Source organism: Mastigoproctus giganteus, chromosome 12, assembly GCF_048544385.1.
Source record: "Mastigoproctus giganteus isolate SK-2022 chromosome 12, ASM4854438v1, whole genome shotgun sequence".
Classification (NCBI taxonomy): Eukaryota; Metazoa; Arthropoda; class Arachnida; order Uropygi; family Thelyphonidae; genus Mastigoproctus; species Mastigoproctus giganteus.
In genome coordinates, this window is record NC_143586.1 from 125,540,313 (window position 1) to 125,565,392 (window position 25,080).

General features: G+C 40.8%; 1 protein-coding gene across 2 annotated transcripts in view; it reads right to left on the reverse strand.

Annotated features, from left to right (window-relative positions):
• Positions 1-25,080, reverse strand: part of LOC150077399 (DNA damage-regulated autophagy modulator protein 1-like) — a 76,800-nt gene that overhangs the window by 28,061 nt on the left and 23,659 nt on the right. The window contains exons 3-5 of one of the 2 annotated variants that reach the window (XM_090386140.1): positions 9,788-9,855; positions 8,544-8,683; positions 5,582-5,756 (exon numbers count right to left, since the gene is read on the reverse strand). In XM_090386140.1, the coding sequence (XP_090242266.1) occupies positions 5,582-5,756; positions 8,544-8,683; positions 9,788-9,855 (383 nt within the window). The remainder of the gene's footprint in view (positions 1-5,581; positions 5,757-8,543; positions 8,684-9,787; positions 9,856-25,080) is intronic. The other variant, XM_090386141.1, reaches the window with a different exon arrangement.

The window sequence follows — 25,080 nt, forward strand, 5'->3', positions numbered from 1 at the left end:
TAATGCACCCCCGAAGGTTTTTGCAGTACTTTGATCCAAGCCCGAGGCGGGAATCGAACCCGCGACCTTTGGGTTGCCAAAATTTATGAGTAAACTATGGTGCATCTACCCCATTAATATATAGTAAATGTAATACACATACTCATCATCAGCCATTTTCAATCCACTGTAGGATGAAGGCCTCTCCAGCAACTTTCCAGTTCCTTCAGTTTTGAGCACTGGCCATCCATTTACTACCCAAAAACTCATGAATTTCATCTATCCATCTCTGCCTTTGTCTTCCAGGTTTTCTTCTAGCTCCTCTTGGGTACCATTCTCTTATTTTCTTAGTCCATCTGTCATCATGTCTTCGAGCTATGTGTCCTGCCCAAGACCATTTTAGTTCTTTAGTTTTGATAAGAATGTCCTTTACTTGAGTTTGCTGCCTAATCCATGTGTTTCTCTTCTTATCTAACAGTCTGATTCCCAATATAATTCGTTCCATCCTTCGCTGTATAGTTCTCAGCTTCTCTTCCATTCTTTGGTGAGTGCCCAAGTTTCACTTCCATAAGTCATGGTGGGGAGTATACATTGATTCATTATTTTACGATTCAGACAAACTGGAATATTGCTCTTCAGTATGTGACTATATTTCCTGAATGCTATTCATCCAAAATTTATTCTTCTCTTGACTTCCAGCCATTTATCATTATTACAGCTAATAACTTGTCCCAGATAAGTATATGACTCCACCTTTTCAATTACTGCTCCTTCAATCATTATTTCCCTTTCCGTGCCATACGTGTTCATCATTACTTTTGTTTTAGCCATATTCATCTTTAGTCCAAAATCCTTACTAACTGTGCATAACTAATTAAGATTTTCCTCTAATTCTTTGGTATCGTGCTTTGGTATGACCACAATGTCATCTGCAAATCGTAAATGGTTTAGGTACTCTCCGTTCACATTGACTCCTTTCTGCGACCAGTCTAATCTTCTGAAAGCTTCCTCAAGGGCAGCAGTAAACAGCTTCGGAGATATTGTGTCTCCTTGTCGAACTCCTTTCTCGATTTTAAATTTCCTACTGTCTTTGTCTAGTCTAATAAAGGATGTAGCACTCTCATATATTTTCTTCAAAATCATAATATATGGAGTATCTATGCCTTGTCTTTCCAGTGCCCGAAACATTGCCTTATGCTGTATGGAGTCAAATGCCTTTTCATAATCCACAAATGCCAGGCATAATGGTGTTTTATATTCATTTGCTTTCTCCATTAGCTGTGATATTACGTGAAGGTGATCCATAGTTGAGAATCCTGTCCTAAAGCCAGCTTGCTCTTTCGGTTGATTCTCATCAAGTATTCTTTCTAATCTGTTAGTAATGACCCTTGTGAACAACTTGTAGATATGGGATAACAAGCTAATTGGTCTATAATTTCCAATTTCTGATTTATCTCCTTTCTTATGCGGCAAAACTATGATTGCATTATTCCACTCCTTAGGCGCCACACCTTTTCTAATGCACTTTGTGAAGAGCCTTGCCAGTTTTTGTGTTATGTCTCTTCCTCCCAATTTTAACAACTCTACAGTAACTTCATCTTCCCCCGGGGCTTTCCGATTCTTCATTTTCTTCAATGCATGTTCTACCTCATCAGGAAGAATATCGGGTATGTCGTATGTGTTACTACTTTGCAATCCATCTTCCCCACTGCTGGTATCATTCCCTCGCTCCTTGTATAATTCTCTTAATTCAAATAGTCTTCTGCTATTTGAATTATGCTTTCTCTGCTGTTTATAAGTACGCCATCGCTATTCTTCAGTTTCAGTATCATTTGTCTTTCTGTATTACTGCTCATGGCTGCTGATTTAAATCCTTTGTTTTCCCTTAATGCTTGTTCTACTTTTCTTGTGTTAAATCTTCTTATGTCCTCTCTGAGTCTCTTTCTAATGGCTTTGCATAACTCAGTATACTCAATTTTCTCCCTGTCAGTGTTTTTCTTGCTCTTCATTTGTCGTCTTTGGTTCATCATGACAAGTGTTTCTTGGCTAATTTTTTCTTCTTTGGATTTCTGTTTCCCTATAGGTTTCTTGGGCTTTATCACTTTCAGAAAGTTGTAATATTCCTCGTCGATATCTTGGTCCTGAGCAGTCTGCAGAAGCTCAAACTTGTTCTTAAGTTCCAATACATACTGCGTTTTCTCCTCCTCTGTTATCTCAAAGACCTTTGTATTATTTACTTGAGTCAGTTTTTTCCTTTCCTTTCCTACATCTATATAAAGTGTACATCTTACCATTCTGTGATCACTTCCAACATTTACCTTATTCAGGACGGTAACATCATTCACAATATATCTTCTGTTAGTGAGGATGAAGTCGATTTTATTAGTTGTTAATATATTTGGACTCTTCCATGTTCACTTTCTGTTCACCCTTTTCTTGAAAAAAGTGTTCATTACTGACAGTCCTTGAGATTCTGCAAATTCCACAAGTCTTTCACCTCTTTTATTTCTTTCACCAATTCCAAAATTTCCTATAGTTCCTCTTTCTGCGCTGGTTTGCCTTTTTCCAACCTTAGCATTGAAGTCCCCCATAATAATAGTGTAGTGGGTTTTCTGCTCATCTAGAAGACTCAATTTCGGTGTACATTTCTTCAACCTCTTCATCATCATGGCTCGATGTTGGTGCATAAATCATTATAATCTTTAGCTTGTACCTCTTAGAAATCTTGAGTATTAGCCTTGACACCCTTGGTGATGTACTTTTGAATTCCAAAATGTTGTTTTTAAAATCTTTATGGACCAGAAACCCAACTCCACCTTCACTGTTTCCATTGGTGTACAGCAGATTTCCACTTGATAAACTTATAAGTGATTCATTTCTTCTTCTTGTTTCAGCCAAACCGATGATATTCCAATTCACATTTTCTAATTCCTTTTCCAGCTCTAATATCCTGTCTTCACCGATGAATGATCGTACGTTATAACAGGCCAAGTTCAGTTTCCGTGCATGGCAGCCTGGTCGTACCCAGAGATTCTTAGCACCCTCTGCTCCCACTCTGATCCTCTCGCTGCCGTAAGAGGGAGAGTGAAAGCTGCTGGGGACTGAGGGCCGTTTGTATTGTTGCGCTCTCATGCTGGAGGGTTTGGTCTTTTCCTCTTCACGCTGACCAGGCGTCTTGAAGAGCACCATTCTACACGTTCGTGGTATGTACACATACTAGTGGTATGTAAATATATTTAGGGAAGACAAAGGACGGTGGAGTCATGCTTCTTATCAAAAGCAGCCTGAACACGAAAAGAGCTTTTGCTGAGTCAGAAGTTACGCCTACCAGCATGAAATCTATTTGGTATGTGAATTAGCTGGAAGAAAATATATGAAGAGAGTGGGAAGAATCTTCAAGCCAGAGGATTTGAAGGTAGGAGGGTGAGTACATTAGAATTATGGAATACACATAAGTTAAAAGCAATGATCACGGAAGCCATGAAAGTACATATACCATTAAGAAAATATTGCAGGAGGATGATGCGGAAATGGATGACTGCGGAGCTGGCTGGGCAAATAGAGCAGAAAAGAACAGCATGGGAAAGATACAGAGCGAGGGAAAATAATGAAGCCTACATCAGCTACAAGTTCATCTGTAATGCTAAGACGGATGAGGTTAGGGTGGCCAAAACTATGTATATGAGGAAGCACTGGCTAAGTGAACAAAGAATTGGGTCATGTATGTGAATACAAAGAAGAAGAAAACGGATCGAATCGGACCCTTGTTACTAGGTGTGAGAAAGTCTTAGATAACCTAACTGATGTTGCGAATGAATTGAATAGGTACGTCGCATAGATCTTTACTGATGAAAGATCCTTCATGTGAGGAGAGACTGCAAGTGAGACAGACATGCAGTTAGTGATTTAGAAATTACAGTTGACTCTTTATTAGAAAAACTTTCCAGCCTAAACGCAAGTAATACCCCTGGAGTTTATGGCATATACCCAGTAATTTAGTAATTTTGGGTGAGGCCGGTAGAGACTATATTGAACCACTGCAATTAATTATGATGGCATCATTGGACTCGGGAAAGATTCCTTTGGGTTGAAGAAGTGCCAACGTATCATTCATGAACTAAATGTAGGAAACAATTTCATTATAGTTTATTTGGATTTTAGAAAGGCATTTGTTTCAATCCCACATGAGATTGAAACAAATTGCCTATAAGCTGCAATTTGTTGGAATTACTGGAAAGATTCTAAAATGGATCACAGAGTGGCTGCAGGGCAGAAGGCAGAGGGTTGTGATTAATGTATATCCTTTAGATTGGTGTAACGTCAGAAGTGGGGAACCCCAAGGATTGGATCTTGGACTACTGTTATTTATGATTTTTATAAACAACACCGTCGAAGGGATAGAGAGCGAGATGTCAAAATTTGTAGACGACGTAAAGATTGGAAGAGTCCTTCGTGATCAATGCCAAGCAGCAGTTCCTTCAAGACGACGAGAATAGGTTTCAAGAATGATTAGAAAAGTGTCATCTATGCTTTTATACAGCAGAATACAAAGTATTACAATTGGGTAATAGCAATTAGCCCCAATATAACTTATATATTTGGTGGGGATGAATTAAAAACAGTAGAGGGAAGAAAAGGATTTTATTTATTTACTATTTATTTATTTTTATTTATTTTATTTTTTTTTTTTTGGCTGATGCAGCATAAGTCATAGGCTTCCTTGCACTATGTGGCCATTACTTATACTAATACTTTAAAAAAATCTCATAAGTGAGATCTGCTAAAAGGCCACCTTACGGGGTAAGGCTTCGATTATTTGGGCTGCAGAGCTTGGCAACTAGCCACTTTAGAGGGGACCTGATTCAGGCTCTGAGATAGATAAATAAAATGAATGAAGGCGGAAGTTTCACTGTTATAAATAAATGGTCTGAGCGGTAGCACAGTGGTATCGTCACCGTCCTGCCCACACCGGGTGGAAAAAGCCGGGTTCAAATCCCGTCAATGAAGCTAGGAACTTTATGGGCATTTTTCACTTCGTGGCTGAGTTAGTCGGTCTCAGGCGTAGATAGCAAGGTTTTCCCCACAGAAAAAAAACTCCAGAAACTGAGGTTTTTTCGTTCAGTAAAATAGGCAAATTGACCAGAGAACACACGGAATTTACAGACACAGTACATATATGGGTATATAGAAGCAATTCTGAGTGACTCTGATAAAATAATTTGAATTTTTTTATATAAATAAATCCAGACCTAAGGACCGTAAATTTAAATTACAGGGAGATGTTTAGACTAGATTGTGGGAAGTTTTCTTTTAGCCAGCGAGTTGTTGATTATTGGAACAAGTTGCCTCCTCTCGTAGTTGAGGCTGACAGTTTGAAGAAAAAAGAAAAGCGCATAATTTGTTTTTTTGTTATCTACTTTTTTTTGCCATTTCAGCAAAAGCCTATGGCTTCCGTACACTATTTGGCGATACTTTTACTTACTTATATCTGTTCAGCAGGCAAAACAGCGTTCCCATCCATGGTACAAAAAAGATATATACAGTATATGAAATTCTCACGGCTTTAACAAAATTCTGAAGTATTTTCAAATTCAAAGGATACACGTACTCGCTGCTAAGATGCTGATCAGACTAAGGGCAAGTCTGGAAAAGCAAACACTCACTCTATATACGTGAGACATCTGGAATGTAATGTAAGTTTGAGTACACATGTACATCACTCCCAGTGCGAACAGGGAATCTGCAAAGAACAGATGGATCCTTCGGCTGGTTTTGGGCTAAAATAGAGCAAATTAACATTGTATGAGAGAAGGAAAAAAAACTATTCCATTTATACATCCTAAATGTCAGACGATGTACCTGTTTAATATTCTAGATTCTCAAGTATTGAACAATTAGGAGAACAAACCAATATCTTAAGTCACCTACACGTTGGTTCAAAAATACCAACGTTTAGTTGAACAAATAAATTAGTTGTATAATGAACATTTTATAATTAAAACATGCAACTATATATGAATTCCATATCCGTATTTCCCAAACTGATTATGATGATAATGAAGTACAGCAGGCATTATGTTACAGTCTTCCACTGCTTTTTCTTTATTATACCTCAATGATTTTAATAGTTTATTTGTAGGGTTGAAAAAGTTATAATCTCCATAAACATTTCTACTTTAGTTGTTACACTTATCATGTTCACCATATCTAGCTTATGTGAGTTTAATATGCCAATGTAGTTTCGGGATGCAAAATCGTTGTCAAGTTCATTATAGGATTACCAGATGGAACTAAAAGTTCAACCTATGCACAAGCATAATATGCCATAGGACGCGAGTTCATACGCAAAAAAATCAAGCCTGTTTTTGAAATTTCTAGCTGTTGAGACCTTGAATTTCATAGATCTTCCTGTCTGAGTATACCCTTGATTGCGTCTCGAATGTTATGTAAAATGAAAATAATAAAATTCCACAAGCTAGTATAGTCAGAGCACATACGGATGTCAGAGTTATCTAACATCAGCATCTTCTCTGAACTTACATTTTCCAATTCCTGGCGTCACTCCTTTTTGATACCAATCTTCAAATCATAAAATGATAATTCGATTTCTCTTACCAGCTACTTACATAAAACCATATAAAAATGATACACCTTCTACTCACGTGGTCGCTTGAATTCCGGAACGAGATCAGTAATTATCGCCCGCGTGGGTAGCACAGTTGGTCGAATCGCAGTCCTCCCCCACACAGGGCGGAAAAGACTCGAGTCCCGTCGATGACGTGAGGAATTTCCACAACGTGGCTGAGTTAGCCGGTCTCTGGCGGGGTAGCATGGTGGTTTTTTTCTTTCAGAAACACGGGTTTTTCGTCCATCAAACAGAAAATTGACCACAGACCACACACACGTTGCAATTTACAGACAGTATATACGGAGCAATATGGCCTTAGGCGCTAATACTCCTAAAACCCAACTACAACAACAGTAACAATCAATGCGGCTTCTGATAAAATATGTCATTCTTGGATCTCATGGTAAAGGCTGAATTAAACATCAGAAGTGCATTTATTGGAAATCAACGTCTAGCCATTGTATGCCTTGACATAAAGAAAACCTTTGATAACACATGGTGTGATGGAATCTCCATTCTATTGATCGGAGGACCCATATACAAGGAGAAGGTGTTGTTTTCGATGGCACTTTATTAAAAATACAAATGAGCAGTATTCTGAACACTGTCGAGTCAAACCTCTACATTGATGATCTTATAAATGAATCAAATGAATATTATCCGGTGATTTCTAGTACAACGTGGGGTGCAGATCGTTATACCCTGCTTCACTTATCCAATTAGATCAAGATCTCCAATTAGATCTCGTCTAGACTGTGTAGCACCAGTTTATAATTCTGCGAGGGATAAGTGCCTTGACTGGTCTCGCACATATAGAACGTCCCCAGTTCAAGTTCTGCGCCTTGAAGCCCATGTACCTCCACTCAATATCAGAAGAAACATGTTACTGCTCAATACGCAAATAAAATTAAAAGCTTCCCTATTAATCCCATTTGGCTATTATTACATGACAGTCAGTGGACAAGCTACTACAAAAGCAGGCCCACAATAAATCGGCCAGATGCTAATAGAATGTTGGAATGTTCACTTTCATAAAGTCCTCAGAGACTTCGCAGATCTGGATCCTCCGTGGATTAGCTTCACGATTACTTTCAGCAATGAGAGAAAGATTCCCTAAGAATTATTAACGTCAAATAACTATGTCTGGCTTACACATAAAATTATTACCACTTTACTAATATCTACATTGATGGCTCAAAATTTGGCAGTGAAGCGGGTGCAGTTGCTCTCTCCCCTAACACAATTGCTTCTGCTTCTGTTACCTTTATCACCGAATTCAGTAGTCATACCGCTGCGCTGAGTTGCAAGCCATTAAGCTTGTCTTAGAAGAGCTGTGAATCTTTTCGAAGTTCTCTTTGCTCTGAAAAGCGCCTCCTCACCTAACAATCTCTTATACAAACATAAGATCTGAGCTGATACGTCTCCATAAATACGTACACGGAGGAATATATAAGGAACGAAAAAGCAGCTCTTTCAATTTAAACTTGAACCACAATTGTGAACCTCCAGCTTCCGCACAAAGCGAAACTAGGAAATAATTCTAATCAGATTCCGAACTGGTCATACTCAGCTCATTCATCCGATTCTTCTTACAGTAAATAATTCTGCGGTACTCGACACCAATCATAGAAAAACATACGTTGTCCAGCGTTGTTGAACAACGCTGGACACTCCGCAATCGGTTTCCTCTCAGATTTACAAGAACGTTTATCACTCTACCATATCATAGGTAATGACGCAAAACTCTCTGAATTTTTTTTTTATTTTCTGAAACAAATTCAACTCTACGAGCACTTCTGACTGTTCCCAATCGTAATGTGCAGTTTCAACTACGTCTGTCCTTGCGCCAGAAACTACATTTCTTCGGCCTAAAAGAATATTTGCAATACACAAAAATTATGATTCACTGCATCTAAGCATACACATGGATACTTACCGTGTAAGCAGCTATGAACAGCATGCAAATGGTAATTAAAAATCCCTTTACAAGTGAGAGAGCATTTAAAACGAGAATGGATGTATTCGTCCTGTTCGCGTCGCATACAATTAAGAACCGTATAGCCATTGACATGAGACCTAAATAAAGAAAAATATTTATTAATTCAATCTGCAAATACGTTCTTAGTATTTATCGTTATTTTATTATTATTATGAATACACGATCTTTATTATTAACAGATTCTCAACATATTTTTTGTTTTATTGTTTTAAATAATAACAATTGTAATTTACAAACAAAAAATAGCCTAAGATGTTACCTTTCAGAATTAGTGGGACAACTCAACTTTGTGCATTTCTGTTATTGTAACTCAAACATACAATGGTAAGCTGATTTTCAAAAGCATGTTCTTTGAGAGAGCCCATAAAAACAAAATAAGTTGGTAACTTAAATCAGAAAACTGGAGATGCCACAGTTCTTTTGAAAAGCATGATTTTGAGAAGAAAATCTGCTCTTTGACCAAATCCATACACCATTTCGACAAAATGCGTAACAGTAAATTCCGGAGTCGATACGGGCACGTTTCATATGTTCTGGAATCAAGACAGTTGACCCTTCACCTCGAAGTTGAGCACAGACGGTTCCCGTTTTAAATTTTCTGTTTATACTCCAAGTCACGACAACCAAGTCAATAGAGTTTACAATAAATCGTCAATACAAATATTTATCGTATTTAGTAGTCACGGGCTCGAACCCCGGTCCACTCGAACTCCTGACCACTGGGCTAAGTCAGGCCTACAATTTTACTGGTATAAAAGTAATAAAAGAACGCTGGTTCAGAGCCACTGCCATCTTCAATTATTGTTTATAGTTATTATTCAATCAACTAGTTACAGTGCAGTATCAGTTATATCAGTTTTAACTATATTTCTCCTTTTTACAAAATGTTCTCTATCCTACCTTTCATGCAATTCGTAAAAGTTCGATTTCGTTACCTTCAGCAGCATATGTTAGAGCCAAGGAAATCGAAACAGTGTATAAAAGACGAAGTGATTCTAGAAACTATTCATCAATGTTTTTGCAGCAGCATCTAAAGTGCATTGTCGACAGAGGTAACATCTATAGGACAAACCTGCGCAGATGTAACTTTTTTTGACTCTCACAGTTCCATTTTCATTCAGTCTGCTTTAGCATTATTTCCTCTCTTGTTAGACCTATAAACAGTAGGAAGTATTACTTACACAGAAAAGATGACGCTGTCATTGTTACACTGAAGATACCACTCTGAGGCGATTGAGTTCCAGCTTCACTGAAAATAAACACTAAAGTTACAAAGCACCAAAGAGAAGGAAACATATTTATTAGTGTAATATTTTTATTATTAACTTGACGCGTGTAAACATATATTAATAACTGTCAGTGTTCAATTAGTGTGATAGGACAATCAGTGCACATTAAAATCCAATGTGGTTCGAGACATGTTATGGAAACTTTTACATCGAATAAAGCCATCTGACTGTAAAAGAAGAAACACATTTTGCCAAACTGTTCACTAATACACTGCCCTACCATTAATATCCGGACACCTACCTTTAGACAGAAAAAGAGCTTTAATTGTGTCATTTAATATTTTGTGCTGAAACCTTTTGCTTTTATGACGGCCTTCAATCTTCGCGGCATACTCTCAACCAGCTTTTTATAAATGTCATGTGATATGTACCTCCACTCGGCCTTTAACGCAGCCACCAGTTCGGCCTTGCGCTTTGGGCGATCTCGACGTGCACGTACCCGACGATCTAATACATCCCAAAGATGCTCGATAGGGTTCAGATCACCACTCCGATCACCACTGGCCAATCGAACTTTTCCACACTCATGTCCTCAGACTACTCTGTTACGACCCGAGCAGTATGGAATGGCGCATTGTCTTACTGATACAGGAATGAGCCTTCCCCGAAGTATTGCCATAATGTTGGAAGAATGAGGAGAGTAAGATGTTTGTGCCAAATGGCGGTCGCGCTTGTGCTCGACCGCCATTGCCGTCCAGAGCACAATGCCGTCCAGAGCAACTTTTCTCCCACTCTCATTCCCTATTTTCGCCTGATGGATGCATTCCATTGTACCTGGGGGATGCCTTCTTCTTCATCATCCCCCATACTTCTACCTGTCCCCTCCTTTTTGTCCCCGGGTGCCAAGCGAATTCGAGGTCAAGCGTTTCTAGTGGGAATTAAATAGCGAGATTCTCAGAGATAAAAGTTCTATTTAAGTTCTTATCGTTTTCTATCAGTTGTCCACTCGGAAAGTCTCAAGTAAGAACAGAGAGAGGAAACTCACCTTTCTTTTTTTTTTGTTATACTATATACAGGGTGTCTCAAAAATATTGGTACAAACATTTAGGTAACATCTAAAGGAATGTGAATCGCTTAGGAACCCATAACCGGAAACGTCACCGTAAGTCGGTAGACTGCGCTGTTCATCAGTTCGCGAGAGGGAAAATTTCTGGTTTACTTATTCGCGCAGTAGTCGCCGCACGAAGAGCATGCATCGATATACGAACTGTGAGCTGGCAGATATGCACCTAATGTATGGATTAGCAGAGGGTAATGGACGAGCCGCTCGACGAATTTATGGAGAACGCTTTCCAGACAGACACGTACCGGATCACGGTTTTTTTGCGCGTGTGCATAAATTTATGCGATTATGAGTCATTTAGAGGTAACAGGAACAGTGCGAGCAGACCACGTTCGACGCGAACTCCCGCCATGGAAAAAAGTGTGTTGAATGCCGTCCAGAATAATCCTACTACTAGCACACGTGCAGTTGCCTCTGCCTTAGGAGTGTCTCGTTGCAGTGTAAAGCGTGTCTGACACGACGATTCCTTACACCCCTTTCATCTCCAAAGGGTTCAGTCACTGCTCCCCCAAGATCATCCTGCACGTGTGGCTTTTGCGCAGTGCTTTCTCAAAGAAAGTGTTCAAGATTTGAATTTTCCAGCCCATGTTTTGTTTACGGATGAGGCTTATTTCACTCGGGAAGGCTTATTGAATCAGCACAATGCTCATGTGTGTGCTCACGACAACCCACACTGTGTGCGCCCCCATACGGCACAACATCGCTTCGCAATAAATGTGGGCAGGTATGGTCGATGGTTGCTTAGTCGACCCACACCTGTTACCATCCTGCATGAACTCCGCTAAATATCGGATCTTTCTTGAACAAGTTCCAGCAAGTTCTCACATTTGGAGGAACTTGACGATGTTCCAGCAAATGTGAGACGCAACATTTGGTTTCAACATGACGGGGCGCCTGCCCATTATGGAAGGTGTGTTCGTGACCATTTGAGCAGGCGTTTTGGGTGTCGATGGATTGGCCGGGTTGGACCCGTTGCCTGGTCTCGACGCTCACCTGATTTATCGAGCCCAAAATTCAATGGCAAGCCCAAACGCATAATAAATTCCTCCAAATAAAACCTGAACTCAACTATGGTCCTCCAGCTTCCGTGTAAACAGAAGGGAGGAAGTAATCTTAATCAGAGCGCGAATTGGCCACAGTCATCTTACCCACCCTTATCTCCTCACAGGTAGAGTGTAGAGTGTGTTTAGTGTCAAACGGCACCAGGGGTTTCCTTCCATCTCCGCGTAGTATACATTGTGGGTACGGAACAGAACATTGTCAATGCCAGAGGTTTAAAAGTGTATGGATTTTGTACATGTGTAGTGTCATGTACCGTTGTTCCTCTGGTCATTTAGCCGTTGGGCTCCTAATGGGACCCAACGTTGTCCACACTCTGCCCCGTGGAGGAAGACCACGTACACAAGTATCATAGTTATTTACTCTGGCAGGTCCTGCCACCTAATTTCCTGAGATTTCAGTGGCAAGGACCAATAAAAAAAAAATACGGGGGAGGGAAGAAGAAATAGGGTTAGCCGAGGTAATTAAAAATTGCGTTAATTACGTTTTTGAGTGTAGGGTACAATTACTAGGGGTTTGAACACTAATCATGTAAATTTTTAAGAGAGAGCAGGGGGTGAGACTGAAGGCTGGGGGGAAACAGACAGAAATATGGGGTCAATAGAGAAGTTTACCCCAAGGTGTCAGTGGGGCAGGCCCATGCCCCACCAGAGGGAAGGAGGGATAAGCGGGGGGAGGAGACAAAGAGACCGTCAACTCCCCCAGTGGGAGGAAAGGGGAAGAAAGGACCATGCAAGGGAACATGGTTTTGAGAGTCAATATGGCCTTGAACATCAAAGCTGTGGTGCGTCTTCTTTGGAGTTCGTATTCAGTGAGTCCAGTCCGGTCTAAGAAATGTCACTCATGGGAATGGTGACCCATCTTCCAGTTTGTCCTAGTTATGGTCTGAGTCTGGTAGCACCTGGGACGCCTGTCCCGTCCAGTTGTCACTTAAAATGTAGAGGGTCCGTTCAGTGAGTCTGGTCCGGTTTTGGTGGTCACTTTTGGAATTGATGTCCTGTTCTTTGTGGTGATGATGATGTAGTGATTGGTTGGTCTGCACTTTTGTTGTTACAGCCTGGTTCTTCCTGAGTGTGTGATTTCTTTGCGGCAGGTTGACCAGAGCTTGAGGCTTTATCTAAGGTGGATCCTGGCGGAAGTGTCCGGCGTCTAGCAAACATCTTTTGGGCAAATTCAGAAAAGGCTCTGTAAGTTATTCCGTCCTACAGTAGGTAATGCTCCTGATTTTTAAGTATAAAATGAAATTTGGTGACAAGTAAACCACGGAGATCTTCGTACAACTCGTACATAACATGGTGTCAGGACTCCAGGGAGCCGCAGGCACACCTTGGGTCATCAATAATTCCCAGTAGATTTAGTTTGCAGCGGATTGCTCCACGCCCTGTGAGGAGGTAGGTTGTAGATAAGCCTGGGGAGAACCAGGACGGATACTGTGGATTATTTATAAAGTTTTTACACTTGGAACTTTCGTGTAATTTCTCCCTTTGTGGAGTCTGTCCAGCGTTGTTGCCAGCCAGTTGGTCATCAGATGGGTTTGTCGTCTCCTTTTCTCCATGGATCGGTTATTGGCAGGATCTGTGGTAAAGTTCATGAATGTAGTGCTGGTTCCACGGTTCAGATGGTATACATGCCCACACGGGCAACGTCCAAGTCTAGGGGTAGAGCTCCAGCAATCACCTGAAGTGCATGAGTTGACACCGTGTTACAAGCACGTGTTATGGTCAAAAGTATCGGTCTTTGGATTATTCCCAGTTTTCTCCGGTTCACTGCTGTTGAGGATTTGCGGTACCAGGCACCTGAGGCGTATGTGATGATCGGAATGAAGACTGCCATGTAGAAGAGCGCAAGGGTGCGCCTCCCCAGTCCCGGCTAGTGACCCTGGCGTCCATTGCTGTGTACTTTTTTTATTTTTGCATGGATGTTGTTGAGATGAGCGACAAATGATAAATTTCTATCCTGGATGACGCCTAGGTATTTTAACTCAGTTTTTAACCTGATCGTCCTGTCATAAATTTTTATTTGTGGTGGTCTTGTTGGATTTAGATAGCCTTTTAATAATATGGACTGAGTTTTGGTCGGAGAGATGGTTAATTTGTGCTTCTCAGCCCACATCAGGAGGGCTCCTAAAGCTCTTTTAGCGAGGTTCTCCATCTGAGCCCTGGAGTTGGCGGCGAGGATCAAAGTGAGATCACATCCGCACAGACCTGCTAATGGAAGTTTCCAAGGTCCAAGCGAAGAAACTCGTCGAGGACGTAATTCCACAAAGGTGGACCAAGAACAGAGCCATACGGACATCCACGATAAATTTGACGTTCCATCCTGCAGTAGGGGGCCTGTACTGTGATTTTTCGGTTATTCAGATAGTTCCGGAGGCAGGCGAGGAGGTTACCAGGCAGTTTCGCTTCTGTCAGTCGTGCGAGGACGCTCGACCACAATAAGGTGTAGAACGCCCCCGCGAAATCTACCGAGGTGACGAAAAGGTATTTCTGATCACAGTTTTCGGCCAGACCCAGGATATTCTCCAATGCATGGAGTTGTTCCCGGGTGTAGTGTGCCTCAATTCTTACTATAAGCATCTGTTCCATTACCTTGCTCAGGACAGAGAGGAGTGCAATCGGGCGATAGGTGTTCGGTAGGTGTTGTGGCTTGGATGGGTTTTTTAATATGAGCTTAATGCTGGCCACCTTCCAGTTCGTTGGGAAGTAGCCAGAGCGGAGGCAGTAGTTATATAGATTCAGAAGCAGGTTTAGGGTGTATTCTGCCACCTTCTTTACAATTTCTGGCTCTATCATGTCTATCCCCACTGTTCTTCTGTTTCTGATTTTGTTGACTGCAGTTTGGAGTTCTAGGAGAGTGAATTGTCCTCTGTCTGGTCAGATTGATAGGTGTCGTTGGTACTGCTAAGAAGCTGTTGTTCCAGGGTGTCATGGCCATCTAGGTTTTGGAAGGTGGCGGCTAGGATATTGTTTATGGATTCCTGCCAGTTTTTAGTCATATTTCCCAGGGGAGTTTTTATAGATGTCGTCACCTCCCCTCTGGGTGGTTTGTTGGTTGTAATCCTGTATAGCATACCCCATGGGTCAGTGTTTCCCACTGTGGAAACCAGGTGCTCCCAGGACAGCTTTTTCCGCTGCCTGATCATTTCAGTGTAGGCATTCCTGGATTTCCGGTACTGTTGCTGATGATACTCAACCTCTGGGAGAGGCCAGGACCGCCTGACTCTTTGAAAAGCACGCCTATTCTGGTTTGCCTGTCTTCTGAGGACTTCCAGCTCTCGGGAGCACCACGGGACCGCACCCGGTCGTGGAATCTTTTTTGGAATTGTTTGGTTGGCTGCATTGATTATTGCTTCAGAAACAACTTGCTGGTGCAGATCTGGGTTCTGACTTTCTAGGTTATTGGTGAGCAGACTCTGTGCATTTGTAGTAATGGCTTGTTTGAAGCTGTCCTAGTTGGCCTTGTGAACTGCATAACGGTGCAACTTTTCGTTGTTTGTTAGTATTCGGTGGATGGACCTCCGCATTTCGAAAGTGATGGCTCGGTGGTCTGAGGTGGTCCAGTCATCCTGGACCATCCAGTCAGTTATGTACTTGGCAAAAGATCTCGTTGACATAGTGACATGCAGGGTGGACTCCCAGAGAGTTGAGGAAAATGTAGGCAGGTTGTTAGGACGGTTTAAGACCAAAATGCCGCTGTTTGTGAGAAACTCCTCCACGTACTGGCCATTTCTGGAGCCTCTGCGTTCTAAGGTTTCGCTGTGCCACATGGTTGAGCGGCAATTTAGGTACGCGCAAATGAGGATTCTGAATCCTGGCAGTTCTGTTTGAACATACTGCAGGTATTGGATAGCTGGCAGAATGTCTTCTCCTGGACTACAGTACATGGATATTACGTAAAAATTCCCCCAGGAAGGAAATAATATGCGCACGGGTGGCCCATGTAGAACACAAGTGAGATATCTTCGTAACGGTCAGGTTTGGATTGCGCCCGACCACGGCCGTCCAGGGCGTTTTACCTTCCACTTGGACGATCTTGTAGTTCAGTGGGTATCAACGTACGGCATTGGCGAAAGCGTATGGCTCCTGGAGGAGCAGTATACCATAGTTGTCTTCCTCCACCCTTTGACTTGTCTGGGCAGCAACAGCTTTAGCTCACTGAGCATTTAGTTGCAGGAATTTGATACAGGTGGTATTATGTTTTTTAGGCAGTGTCTCCATAGTCGATTTTTTCTTGTTGGGCACGCTTTGTCTTCAGATATACGAGGCACTTATTATCTCGGAGTGAATGGGAATGAGGAAGTTTGTGCCACTTGCAGTTAGCACAAGTTGGATCTTTATCTTTGTTCGGGCAGTTTTTGAAATTGTGCTCCTTCTCCGCTCCTCACAGATAGTGAAAGTGTGTTAAATGTCTAACGGCACCAGGGGTTTCCCTCATCTCCGCGTTACCAGAGATTTAAAAGTGTGTGGGCTTTGTATCCGTGTGATGTCGTGTACCGTTGTTCATCTGGTCGTTTAGCCGCTGGACCCCTGCTGAGGGCAAACGTTGCCCCACTTTCGCCCCGTGGAGGCAGACCAGGAATCCAGTAGACTCATTTACTCTGGCAGGTCCTGCCGCGTAATTTCCTGAGATTTCGGCGGCTAGGACCTTAAAAAAAAAAAAAAAAAAGAAGAAAATAATCCTCCGCAATGCACACAGTGCAACTCTCCTTTTACAATGAAACATATTCTTTTTGAGTGTACTTTATACACCACCGCACGCCAAGTCTCATTTAGCTTTCTTCCAAATCTTAAAGAACCCCTGACACTCTACCACATCATAGGCAACGATGCTAATCTGCCGGAATTTTTCCACTTTATTAAACTGATAAAATTGTATCACCATTTTTGACTGATGTCATAACAGTCACCATGCACGTATAACATTCATAACATTGATTAGTGCAATATGGCCAAAGTCGCCCTTGCACCAAAAAAACAACAACAACCCCCCTTTTTTACTCTAAAGCCAACACATTCTAACTTTTTTTTTTTTTTTTTTCGTTTACATTGGTCTCTGTCAGAAAGCTCAGGCTAGCTTTGGCACAGAATAGTCAGAGAATAATAAGCAGCCTGGCTACCACCTAACAGTGTGTGCGGACAACGTGGAGTCCCACAGGGGCCCTGCGGCCAAATGCCAGGACATACAACAGAACCCAACACAATACTGCACATTCAACACACAACATTTTTCTGGCATTTATAGTAGTACAGTACTGTATTTCTTCACAGTCTATATATGGCTCTGATGTGGGAAATCACAGGCGGCGCCTGACCCTAATACTATGGAAACTAAATTCGTAGAGAAGCCGAGAAGAATGCAACTTTGTATAGCAGATTTATCGTGATCAGTAAGTGTATTTAAAGAAAATTACGAAAATTAATTTGTAATTTCTGTTTTGCAAGAGTTGTATTAATATTGTTCTTGTTTTGATAAATTATTTGAATTATTTTAGGGGTTTTTTTTTTTTGTATTATTTCTATTGTTTTAACGTTTCAATAAATTAATGAAAATATAAAAAGTATTGTGTATTACTTCGAAATCCAAAGGCGCTGCACTTGCACCACCTTGCACCATGTTGCCAGCGCCCATGTTTATAACGTTTGTTGGTTGGACATGTATTTTTTTGTAAATACTTTACGAATATCGTTGGCGTTACATTAAAATTCCATAAAGCGCTGAATTTTTAGGATTTTTAAGGTTTTTCGAACGGCTTATTGTACGCGCATTTATTTTAAAAATTTCGCATAGTTCTCATCTCATCTCCCCCCTTCCTCAAGAGGGATTGAAATCTGGAGGGTGGGAGATGAGTATCCTCCTCCGTATTTTCTGGCCGTGCGTTTCAAAACTTGGCAGGTGGTGGCTCAGTAGGTGATACCACTTACGTTGATCTCATTGATTCCACATACGTACATAATTTACAAATACGAGTCTGCGCATTGCAAGACAGACTGGGATGAAGGTCTTGAGTCTGTCTTGTGATCAATAATATTTACTCATATCTTTAATTGGGTGAAAAGGCCTAAAATACCTTGGGTAGGGATTTTAGGCCTTTATTGTCGATTTTAAAAAAAATTAAAGAATACAATCGAAAAACTTTGTTCCAAGAGTGACTATTTGCCAAAAATAAGTAGTTGGAATTACTGTATTTCAGGTTGAAGCCATGAGATTGTGGTGTGCTCGAACCGCATAGGGTACGAGTTGCATAGGCGCCTCCGTAGCCAGGTGGGCAGGAGCAGCAGTGCGTAGCACACGCTTCTTGGTTATACCGGGGTTCGAGCCCATGACTACCAAATACGGAGGATGCGGAAAGGTCAGGGAATGACCACCCCATATCTCGGGAGCAATATGGCCTTAGTTGCTAATGCTCCTAAAAACCAAATAACAAACAAACAAACGAGTTGCATAACAGACTCATCAGTGAGGTAATGATTCAACAAACACATTGAGTTTGGTGAATGGTTTTAGATCTTCAGATAGGGACATAGAGCTAACGCGGATCCCGGTACAAAGTGCTCTAACCCCCTCCCACCCCTTTCATTTGTGTGTGCCGATACGTAGATACGATGTCAAAGAGCAACAACCCCATTCTAACGTATAAATCAATAATTTAAAATATGATAAAAACATTTGCATTACTTTAAGTTTGTAGAATATTTTGCTGATTATTAAAAATAAAATTAATTAATTACAAATGTGATGTCAAGGGAGCCGCGCACTCCTTTGAAGAATTACTGGCACTTTTGCTGTAATCACCCCTCCTTGTCGGGTTGGTCTTCGGATTGCCATTTTAAATATAAACGCGGTTGCCTTCTAATTGTTACTGGCCCTATCCTGAGGAAGATTAAGTAGTTCAAAGGATTCTGCCCTTCCAAATTCCATGTACAGTTCGTCATCTATTTCAATCAGATTTCGGCGAAGCAATTGTGTGATGCTTTTTACCTTTTAAGTGCCGTGAAAGTACGGTTTTGTGTTCGACTTGCGTGTACTATTTGTGATCCAAGCTGGTAGGAGAATGCTTTGGAAATTGGTTGTAAAGGTAAAAGTTAACGTTCATTGATAAGTTTATTTCATCCATAAATTCCTTAATGGTGGCATATTTTTTTATGTACATCCCTCACTTCGTTAAATTTTCTGTCAAAAGAATTAATAGTTAGAAAAGGAAAGGCCCCGGGTGCCAAGCGTATTTCGAGGCCAAGCGATATCTGTGAGATTATAAAGTGCTCTTCAAAGGCGATTAAAGTTATTTTTAAGTTTATACGTTTATCTAAAGCCTTATTTTTTTAAAACCGTTCTACACTTGAAAAGCCACAAGTTAGAACAGAGAAAGAAAAGCCACCTTTCTTTTTATTCTTTTTTCTAGGTCACTAATCAACTAACACTTTAACCGCTTGGCCTCCTAGCGGCACTGCTCCTGCCTCCCCGTGGCGGGGCCGGAAATCTTGGCAAGTAAGTCCACTTGCCAAGGGCTAAAAGGAGCAATCATGGATAATACAGACCATAAGGATATCCAAAGAGACAAAAGACTGATCGGATGGAGCAACCTTGCCCGTCGTTCTTAATCATCCACTCCCTTACTAGTCAGCCCATGAATAAATTGTCTCCGTTTGTAATACAAAAACATCTGGAGGGTATTGCAGGATCTCCCAAGACGGTGAAGAGACTGCAATCAGGAGACTTACTAGTAGAAACCACCAACCACAGACATTCCGAGAAGCTGTTACAACTCACAAACTTTGCTGGCATTCCAGTTAAAATATCTCCACACACAACCCTAAATTCATCAAAGGGTGTGATATCCAGTTGGGACTTACTGAATGTCACCGATGAAGAAATAACCCAAGAACTGCAGGGACAGAATGTATTTGAAGAAAAAAGAATAATGACTAAAAAAAGATAATCAACTGACACCTACAAGAAATATTATCCTCACCTTCAATACACCCAACTTACCCTCCTCTGTGAAAGCAGGTTATTTACTTTGCCGCATCCGACCTTACATTCCAAACCCTTTAAGGTGTTACAAATGCCAAAAGTATGGCCACTCACAAACTGTATGCAGAGGAGTTCCTGTCTGCCCTAATTGTGGATCCTCAGATCACATACAAAGTAACTACACAGCTACAAAAATGACCTGCCCAAATTGCAAAGGTGACCATCCTGCATATTCAAAGACATGTGAAAAGTGGAGAACGGAGAAAAAAATAGTAAAATACAAGGTTGAGAACAAAGTCAGTTACCCAGAAGCGAGAAAATTAGTAGCTCCTACTATAACCAAAAATATGACCTATGCCAATGCTGTAAAAAAATTTCAGACAGTCTCCACTCAAACTGATGTAACAGTTCCCACTAACAAATCAATTTCTGACTGGGCTAGAAATGTTCTTTCTAAGCAACAATCCAAGTTCTCTGACCAGGCAAATAATACTCCTCTGACAATACCAGTGGCATCTCCTGCTCCAGTCATAGATACCATATCTCATAGTTTAAACACAAATGTAGTAAAAAATTTTCAAGATACAACCATGGACACAGATGGCACACCCATACAGGAAGATCCCCTTCTAGAACTCCATGCAGAAGAAGAAATGGACACAGGTCGGCCAGTTTTCTCCAAAAAAGATAAATCTAAATTAGAACGTCATAAGCCAGTAACCTTCAAAAAGCAGTCAGATACATCTCCAACAATTAAACACAAATAATGCCTTGTATTTTACAATGGAATTGCAGAGGCTTTCGTTGCAACACAGATGATATCTGTGATCTAATTAACCGATATTCTCCAGTTGCCCTTTGTCTTCAGGAAACCTACCTAACCTCGCAAATTTCTCCTTCAATAAAAAAACTATTGTCTTTATCGAAGAGATCGTAATATAGCAAATGCTGCCCATGGTGGGTGTAGCAATCTTAATAAATTCAAAGATCCCAACTAAACATATTCCACTTCAAACTGACATAGAAGCTGTTGCTGTTCATATAACTCTCCATATTTCAATAACACTGGTCTCAATATACCTACCACCAAACCATACTTACTGTTTAAAAGATCTTGAAGATCTACTCATACAGATACCTCCACCTCTTTGTATATTAGGGGATTTTAATGGACACCACCCCTTATGGGGCGGTCCTAAACTAGACACACGTGGTCGACTCGTTGAAAGCTTTCTAGAGTCACAAAACCTCACCTTACTCAATACTGGTGCGCACACTCACATACAACTCCCAACTGGACACACCTCAGCAATTGATCTCTCAATTTGTTCTCCAATACTCCTCCCAACCATAGAGTGGTATGTTTTAAATGATCCTATGGGCAGTGACCACCTTCCAATCATATGCAATTTTTTAATATCACAGTCTCCTCCAAACAAACTCCGCAGGAAATGGAAATTTGTTCGTGCAAACTGGGCAAAATTTCGATCATCAATCTCTCTTGACGAGGAAAAAATCCAGTTCCAGAATATTGACAATGTAACAGATTACATCACATCACATCTCCTAAAAGTGGCCAAGGACACAATACCATTATCAAATCCCCCTGGTCGCAAGCATTATAATTACTGGTGGAATGACGAATGCACAAAAGCAAAGAAAGCAAAAATCAAAGCCTGGAATTTATTTCGGCAATGTCCAACCACAAACAATCTCATTAATTATAAGAAGCTAAGAGCAAAAGCACGATTTGTACAAAGGCAAGCCAAGAAAGAATCCTGGACCAGTTTTGCATCGACCTTTAACAGAAACACTGATCCGAAAACTATATGGAAAAAAATTAGACAGTTATCTGGTAAGTTTCCTACTATACCTTCTCCAATCCTCTCCTGGAAAGGGCAAGATCTATCTAGTTCCTTAGATATTGCTAATGCTTTGGGCAATACTTTTGCTGAAATATCAGCGGCATCAGCATATTCTTCGTCATTCCAACGAATTAAAAAAACTAGAGAAAAGCATGCCATAAAATTTCAAACCGCACGTACTCTTCCATATAACAAACCTCTGCAACACTCTGAACTTCTGCATGCCATTAGAACAGCCCAAAATGGTGCTGCCGGGCCAGATGGGATTTATTATGTCATGCTTCAACATCTCGATGACAAAGCTTTAAGCCTGCTTCTGATTTTTTACAATCGTATATTTTTAGAAAATGTTTTTCCAACTTCTTGGCATCACTCTACTGTTTTGGCATTCCTAAAACCTGGAAAAGATCCAACTAACCCCTATAGCTATAGACCGATCTCTCTCTCAAGCTGTCTGAGCAAAATCCTTGAAAAAATTGTCCACAGAAGACTCGTATGGATCATTGAGTCACAACATCTAATGAGCCATAGCCAATATGGCTTTCGTAAAAATAGGTCATGCTTAGATCTTATGGTCAAGGCTGAATTCGCCATTCGAAATGCCTTTGTTAAACCTGAACATCTTGTAATGGTTTCAATAGATATCGAGAAGGCTTTTGACACTACCTGGCGGTATGGCATACTCAGTGATCTTTACTCTCTTGGTCTGCGAGGCAACCTTCCTATATTTGTCCAGAACTTCCTACGTACTAGATCGTTTCAAGTTCAGTACTAACATGCCCTCTCTAAAACATTTATACAGGAAGAAGGAGTACCACAGGGATCAGTACTGAGTGCCACTTTGTTTGCTCTTAGAATAGATTCCATCACCAATCAGCTTCCAAATACAGTTGAGACCTACCTTTATGCAGATGATCTTTCCATCTCCTGCCATTCCCAAAACATGAGGTCTATTGAACGACAGCTACAGATATCACTTAATAAAATACAACAGTGGGCCAGCCTCAATGGCTATCGACTCTCGCAGCAGAAAACAGTTGCCATCCATTTTTGTAGACAGCGCAAACTTCATCCGGATCCTGAACTTCAAATTCATAATGTCTCCATCCCGGTCACTAATAGCATCAGATTTCTAGGATTAACATTTGATAATAAGTTAAATTTTATAGACCACATAAAAAATGTACGTACTTCCTGTCTAAAAAAGTTAAATATACTCAGAGCTTTATCCTCCCAAACATGGGGCGCAGATCGTACATCTCTGCTTCGGCTATATCGGGCATTAATCAGATCCCGTCTTGATTACGGAGCTCCCATCTATGATTCAGCCAGATTGAGTGCATTACGCTGGCTTGATCCAATTCAACACAGTGCCTTGAGACTTTCACTCGGTGCTTTCAGAACATCACCAGCACATAGTCTCTACATTGATGCCCATGAACCCCCACTAACTTTACGTAGGAAGACACTGTTATTGAAGTATGCTGTCAAGATACAAAGCTGTGCCATGCATCCGACTCAGTCATACCTGTTCAATCCACCATTAGAAAAACCTTTTCAGAAATAAACCAAGCATAGTAAAGCCAGCTAGTCTTCGCCTTCTTGAACTGATGCAAATTTGGAATGTTTCCATCCTTTCCGTACAACAGACAACAACTTGTACTCAACCACCATGGGTTCCACTTCCTATACCGACCTGTGACACTTACCTCTCTCTCAATGGGGAAAGAACATTTTACAAACATCAAATATCAAACAACTTCATGAAGCTCACACTCAAAGATACTTTGACTTTTCTCCAATTTATACAGACGGCTCTAAATCGAATTCAAACGTCGGAGCGGCTGCAGTGTTTCCAAATACCGTTATTTCAGCATCCTTGCCATCTGAATTCAGTATCTTCTCAGCTGAATTATATGCAATCAAACTAGCTTTACAGAATCTCTCTTCTGACTGTGCTTTAAAATCTGTTATTTACACTGATTCCCTCAGCTCAATTTTGGCTTTATGTAACCCCTTAGATAAAGTACACCCTGTTCTAGATGAAATAAAAAGCATATTACTACAAATTGAAGAACGCAATCAACTGGTCACCCTCTGCTGGATTCCAGCTCATTCTGGCATTTTGGGCAACGAACTGGCTGATAAAGCCGCAAAAAATCCAACTAGCTCCGACTTAACTGATATCCCTGTTCCGCCATCAGATTATGCATTAATCATTCAGGCTGCATGCCTGTCAAAATGGACAGCAATATGGCACTCTCAAATTAATAATAAACTCTTTCAATTTAAACATGATCCAAAAATTTGGCGCTCCAGTGTCCGCACATCAAGACGAGAGGAGGTAGTCCTTTCAAGGGTAAGAATAGGCCATAACTATCTGACCCACATTTATTTACTCACAGAGAATGTCCCGCCACAGTGTCCACTTTGTAATATAAATCTGAGTATTAAACACATTCTCATTGACTGCCCTTACTATGAACAAGACAGAACTTCAACCCTGATATCACTGGTTAATCTTCGTAGACCAATAACTTTAGAGAATCTCATTGGAGATGATGCAGATATTTCCGAATTTTTCAACTTCATAAAGCAAACAGGACTTTTTAATCAATTCTGAATTTATGAAAATTTTTCATCTCTTTTTATAATAAATGAATAGGCGCATTATGGCCAAAGTAGCCTATGCGCCATCAAACCTCCATATCAACAACAACAACAACAACAAGAAAAGGAAAAAAATTAAATGACTTTGCGACGCATGAATTCGATCCGAATTCATGCTTAGCAAAGTATCCGAAATAACAAAAGCATATGAAATGTTTTTATTTGTAATATTAATTCCAACTATTATTGCTCTGCTTTAAAAATCCTTAATTAGAAGACCCGCTTGGCATTTGCGCAAACATATCTATTACTTTCAAGGAGCTCCGTAATTAAAAGAAATACAATTATTTACACCTCCTCACAGATAATTAGGAGGTACACTGAAAGGACAGAATGCGTGGGATACCTGGTTCCTAAGCAACGCGACGCTGTCACCCCTCTCGCTAGTGGACGAATCCACCGCTTGGCAGGTATATAGGTACACTGCATCACGGCATTCACGTAGACGGAAATTAGATGTCAGTATCGATAAACGTCGTGAGTTAACGGACTTTGAAAGAGGAATATTAGTGGGTGCCCGACGCATGAGTCACTGTATTGAGGATGTGGTACAGAAA